The 5434-nt window shown below is 42.9% G+C and overlaps 1 protein-coding gene across 1 annotated transcript in view; it reads left to right on the plus strand.

Moving 5' to 3' along the window:
• Window positions 1-1079: 1079 nt before the first annotated feature.
• The window catches only part of vstm2b (V-set and transmembrane domain containing 2B), a 36802-nt gene continuing 32447 nt past the window's right edge, over window positions 1080-5434 (plus strand). Inside the window, exons 1-4 of the mRNA XM_015020233.1 lie at window positions 1080-1677; window positions 1967-2139; window positions 3351-3380; window positions 3779-4214. Coding sequence (XP_014875719.1) covers window positions 1605-1677; window positions 1967-2139; window positions 3351-3380; window positions 3779-4214 — 712 coding nt within the window. The 5' untranslated portion in view covers window positions 1080-1604. The remainder of the gene's footprint in view (window positions 1678-1966; window positions 2140-3350; window positions 3381-3778; window positions 4215-5434) is intronic.

Genomic DNA, 5434 nt, shown 5'->3' on the forward strand with positions numbered 1-5434 from the left:
AAGAAACAATGCAAGGCAGTTTTTAGTTTTCTTCCAGAAACTCTGCCCTGACCTTAGCCTGGTAGAAACCAGCTCCTTGAATTAGTCACTTCCTGAAGGTGTAGACTGTGTTGAAGTTTTACATTTTACCCAACCGCTAATATTTGTTGGTGATATGTGAAAAGCTCCAGTTCATTGTTATGACGCTTATAGGAAACTGCCTGTGATGTAAACAACCAACCTTCACTGTCAGAGAGAGGAGTGCCGATCCGAACCAGATGGCTGTTAATGTTTGGAAGTGTGACCAACACGGATTGGATGGCTTCATTCACTTGCTCTGCTGCCATTGCTCAAACTATAGGCAGACTACAATTCTAAAACTGCATAGAAAATCAATGTCATTATTTACTAGTTCTCTTTCTGTTCACTAATTGGCTTGGTTGAAATTCTACCTGATGAATCTGAGTCAGTGGGAGAAAGCCCAGACGACACTCACTGAAGACCCTCTGTTTTTTAAAGACAGTCTCATGTAAAGAATAGTTAGGGTTGCCCATAATTTTCTTGATTTTATGTAAAATCCTTCTTTTCATCATCATCTCCAGAGGTTCCACAGTTGTCCCCAGAACCAGAACAGAACCAGATCAGAACCAGATCAGAATCGGCCTTCTTTATCAGGTTGTTGAGCTGTTTTAAATCCCTGATTCTGATGCTGCTGCTCAGCAAAAGAGACAAAACTCTCAAAAACAGACTGCAAACCTTGACGGATCTAAGTTTCCTCAAGAACTACAGTCTTGCACGGTAATTATGCACACTTGTTCAATAATTGTGCACAAAGACAGGAAAGCTATAATCTTACTTTTTAACTTCAATACATGTCAAGTCTGAGGTTTATTAACAATTTTCATTGGCTGAGAACTCTAGAGTTGTTTCATAATTGTCCCTAAAAAATGCAGCTTTTCGAATAGTGTACATCATCTGAAATATTCTTATTTGTTGGCATGAGCTGTGAGTGATCAGATGTTGTCAGAAGTGCTAGAGTCCCAGTTAAGTCAGGAGGAGGAGAGCAGTGTGCTTAGACCACAGTCTGCCTGCAGAGGAGAGAGAGCTCAGCTCAGTGCAGTGGGAGGACTCCAGTGCCGTGACAGCAGCAGTGAGGACACACTCAGATTATTCACCAGGGTGAAGTTCTCCTCCCCGGTCTCAGCCTGCTGCAGCCCCACGCTGCCGCCTCTCCCTGCTCTATCTGGAGCCAGGGATGTGATGGGGTTTGGATCTGAGCCCAGCCCAGTAGAGGTTTCCTACAGCTGGGCGTCGGGCTGATGATGGAGCGCCGCTGACCGCAAGGAACTTGTCTGTGTCCTCCCAGAGGCTTGGTGGGGAATAACTCAGCCACTGGATCAGCAGGAGATTAAAGCCGCCTCCCTGCACTGCTACTTCCTGCCCCTCTGCTGCAGGGCTGAAGTGTGGGCAGACTGAGTGTCCAGCTCCGGGTGTCGGAGCAGCTGTATGGTGCTCCTGGGCTTCAGTCTGCATTCCCACTTATTGGAGCTGACTGGTCCCATCGCTTCCGGGTACACACCATGAGCTTTTCATGTCTACCGTGAAAGTGCCAGCCTCCCTGTGACATGGAAAAGTCCAGACTCTACAGACTCTTCTGCTACTTCATTCTCAATTCCCCCTTGGTGATATATGCAGATGGTGAGTAACCTGAAGCAGACAGTAGAACAACCTGCACCAGCCAGCGCTTCTCTTTCTAATGATAAAACTTAGCCAGTACAGCCTACTGGAGCATCAAAGCACATCAAATTGCTTTTGTTCTAATGACTTGATTTGATAGAGTCAAATTTATTGTGATGATGAAGCTTAAGAATAGCAAAGTCAGGAGAAGTGGGATTATATTGTTGGATTTTCAGAAAGTAAATAGATCCAGTTTCAGTTAAAAGTCATTTATAAATCTACTGTTTCCTCTTCATGCATGGAACCGAAGCCGCGTTCACTGAAGTCCCGAAGGATACGAGTGTTGGGGAAGGAGAGAATGTGGAGATGCCCTGTGCCTTCAAAGCCCTCAGCTCTGCTCCCATGTCTTTGGAAATTCAGTGGTGGTACATCAAGCTGAACGGCCCCAAAGAAGGACCTGATGAGCTGCAGAACAGGGCCAAGGTACCTGCAGCCCCGCCTGGTCTGTCAGACATTTCTAAGACATGTCAGACATGTCCCAAGAAATGTATTCCCCAATAACAGGTCTTGTTTTAGAGTTCTGACAAACTTCTAAAAATATGGAAAATAGACCAAATAGCTACCAGTTTTAGCTTTCATAACTATGGAACATTTAGATATTTTTAAACATATCTTCAGTAACAGAATGCCCCCTACCACAAAATATACAGTGTCTCTATCCATTAAGAAATTCCATGCAGTTTTTAGTGTTTGAAGCTTTAACCTATCTAAATGGACAGGATTGTGTAAGATTGATTTTTTTTTTTTACTTTATGTTATGTTATAATGTTATTCCCTCATTATAAACATACCTGGAGTGTTGCTTTAATTCTTTCATGCATGTTTGAGAAATCCTTTAATCTCCATGGCAACCATTCAGTAGTGCAAAACATTTCCAAGATACTGAGCTTCTGCATCATAGGCCACCCCGCCTTTGCGACTCTCCCATTCAGCTCCTTCTAGCCAGCATCTATTATCAAACACCTGATGGAACTGCATATCTGCTGATCTCATTATACGAGCTGCTTCTCAGAGCAATGCTGGGAAAAACATTGTTAAAGAGTTAATAGAGCAGGCATGTTGTGATGACTTCCTGATGGTGGAGATTCAGAAAGTGCAGGAGTTTTGAAAGAGATAAAGGTCCGATATCAAGGCATGAAATTATAACGTCAAATTTCTTTTAAGTCATATTTGATAAAACATTTTTATGCTAACTGAAGGTAACTTAGTTACTCGATTGTGCTATAAGATGGCACTATGACCCTGGAAAATACATAATAAGCAGTTGTTCCAAGACAACATCCTTTCCATTTTATCTCCATAATAACATTGTCATATGTTCCACTATTGCTGCATCTGTTTGAACTGAGACAAGAGCCCTTCCTGACTGCAGGAAGGGCTCTTGTATCAGTAACCATCACATTTAGACCCTCCACTTGACAGAGGTGCTGCAGCAAGATACTCTTCCCTGCACCATGACAAATAAACTCATTGATACAGTCACATCTGCAACATTTCTTCTGTTGCTGTTTCCAGTGAACAAAATGCAAATCCTGTTTGAAATTCCTTCAATAAAACGTTTAGGTTTTTGTTTGTTTGTTTTTATTTATGTACGTACTGTGTCTGTTTAACTCAATATGCTTCTGTCGTTTCAGGGCAGCTTAAGAGAAGCTACAAAAATAAGTGTAAGTGACCACTTTTACAAAACTGAGCAAAACAAGCTAGAAAAATACAGCTCCAAACAAACAGTAACTATGTTTATTAAAGAGATGAGTTTGAGCATTGGCATCAGTGCCTCATTTCATTCTTTATTTACCCATTTCTGCTAACATAACTTTTCTCCTTCTACTTTTAAACTTACTCAGGTTCAGTTGTCACATTTTAGTCAAGGAAAAGGTTCATTGAAGTTTTGTAAGACTGACTGACAGTCAACAAAGTATCATGATTTGGTGCTGAAGCTGTAGCTTCCCTCGCCCCCAGCCAGCCTCATTAAGCCGATGATTAATGGCTCCTAAAACCAGCTGTTATCCAAACGTTAGCCAGTTTTGTAATACTTCCACATGTCTCTGCCTTGGGCTTTCAGACTGTGCGTGTTCAGGGGAACGCCATCTCCCACCGCCTTAGCCTGTCTAAAGTGAAGAAGGAGGACGGGGGGGTGTATGAGTGCCGTGTGTCTGATCTGTGGGCTGAAGAGGATCAGGACTTTACAGTTCATGCTACACTGACCATCACTGCGGGAGGCGGCATGGTGGCAGAGGAGGCTGTGTCACACATTCAGAACCGCTGGTCGCTAAGGAATGCCAACACAGCTCTGGGAGGGGGCCAACTGGGAGGAGGCACTTCCAAACCCAGCCAACTACTGACAGGAGGATCCAGGGAAGGGCAGGAGAAACAGCGGGTTCCTCAGCTGGCCCAGTCTGACCTCCTGCCCTCTATGTCATCCACCACTACTACCTCAGTGGCCAAGTCCGCCGCCTCGCAGCTGCCGGGGAGCGCAGCAGTCCTCTGGCACAGAGCTGGTGAGTACTGGAAGGTCGACTGGGCCTGAAACAGAGCCGCAGTACCAAGAGTATCACCAGATATCTGGATAACCAGAAACACACACATGCACACGCACACATTCATCTCTCTATTTTCACAAGGACTTTGTGTTGGCTCTCATTCATCTTTCATTAATTTCTAAAATCAAACCCTGAGCCTTACACGCAATTGTTTTTTTCCAAAGTAGGTGCCGCGGACCCTTTGGGGCCCATGAGGAGGCCTTTAAAGTATGAAGAAAGATATGGAAAGAAATGTAATCTAATCAATTTTAATAATATTTTTTTAATCCTCTTTTTTTTATCATAAACTCATCTGTTTTTCAATCATTAAAAATATGAGTTAAGATAATTTATTCAAATATTATTTGCCATTCTCATTTTCTGATTGGCAAATTTATCCAGTCAAATTTATCCAGCTGCTTTACTTATCAAGCTAGCATAGCTTGATAAGTAAGGTCTGAGGCAGCATCTGCTAAACAAATGTAATAATTATTGAATAGTTATTAAAAGTGAGAAAAAAATCTAAAAGTTGATGTTTCATTACATATTTTGAAGCATTGTCTGTGCGTTTGTGAAGGGGGTCCTAGGCCAGATGCTACTGCTCTTTGGGGGGCCCATCCATTACCAGTACAAGCCTAACCCTAGACCTAACCTAAACTCAGTTCACACCTTAGTCTTTGGGGCCCAGGCTTTGGGCCCCATGACGGGCTTGTGGTCCCCACAATGTCACATTTGTTGGAAAAATGGCCTTGCAATGTATCAAATTCAAGGCCACACACACACTCAACTCAACAAATAGTGTGGTTACGTTGCTCTGTCTGCTCTTGTTCTGTTGTGGAAAATAAAACTTAATGTGTGCCTTTGTTATCCTGACAAGAGCTTGTTAGCTTTGAGTTGTTGTGAAACACAGCGTTAAATCTGCATGAATCTTTCTTTATCCAGACCTTTTCCAGAACTCTGTCACATTTCAAACCTTTTGGTTAAGGAGGAAAGCTCTAGTTCACTTGTATATAGATGTTTGCAACCTATTTCTATCCACCTGTGCCAGCAGCAAAGCAGATGGTATGAGAATGAGGGTTGTAATCTACCACCTCATTGCTTTCTCCTGCCCTACTTCTGTTTGTTGAAGCATGCTCACAAATAATTAAAACTCTAAGCAGGATTGTAGATTTTTGTCCAGCAGGCTGCTGAGGCAAAGA

Source organism: Poecilia latipinna, unplaced genomic scaffold (genome assembly GCF_001443285.1).
Source record: "Poecilia latipinna isolate Pla-1442-1.1 unplaced genomic scaffold, P_latipinna-1.0 Scaffold2551, whole genome shotgun sequence".
In the NCBI taxonomy this organism is placed as follows: Eukaryota; Metazoa; Chordata; class Actinopteri; order Cyprinodontiformes; family Poeciliidae; genus Poecilia; species Poecilia latipinna.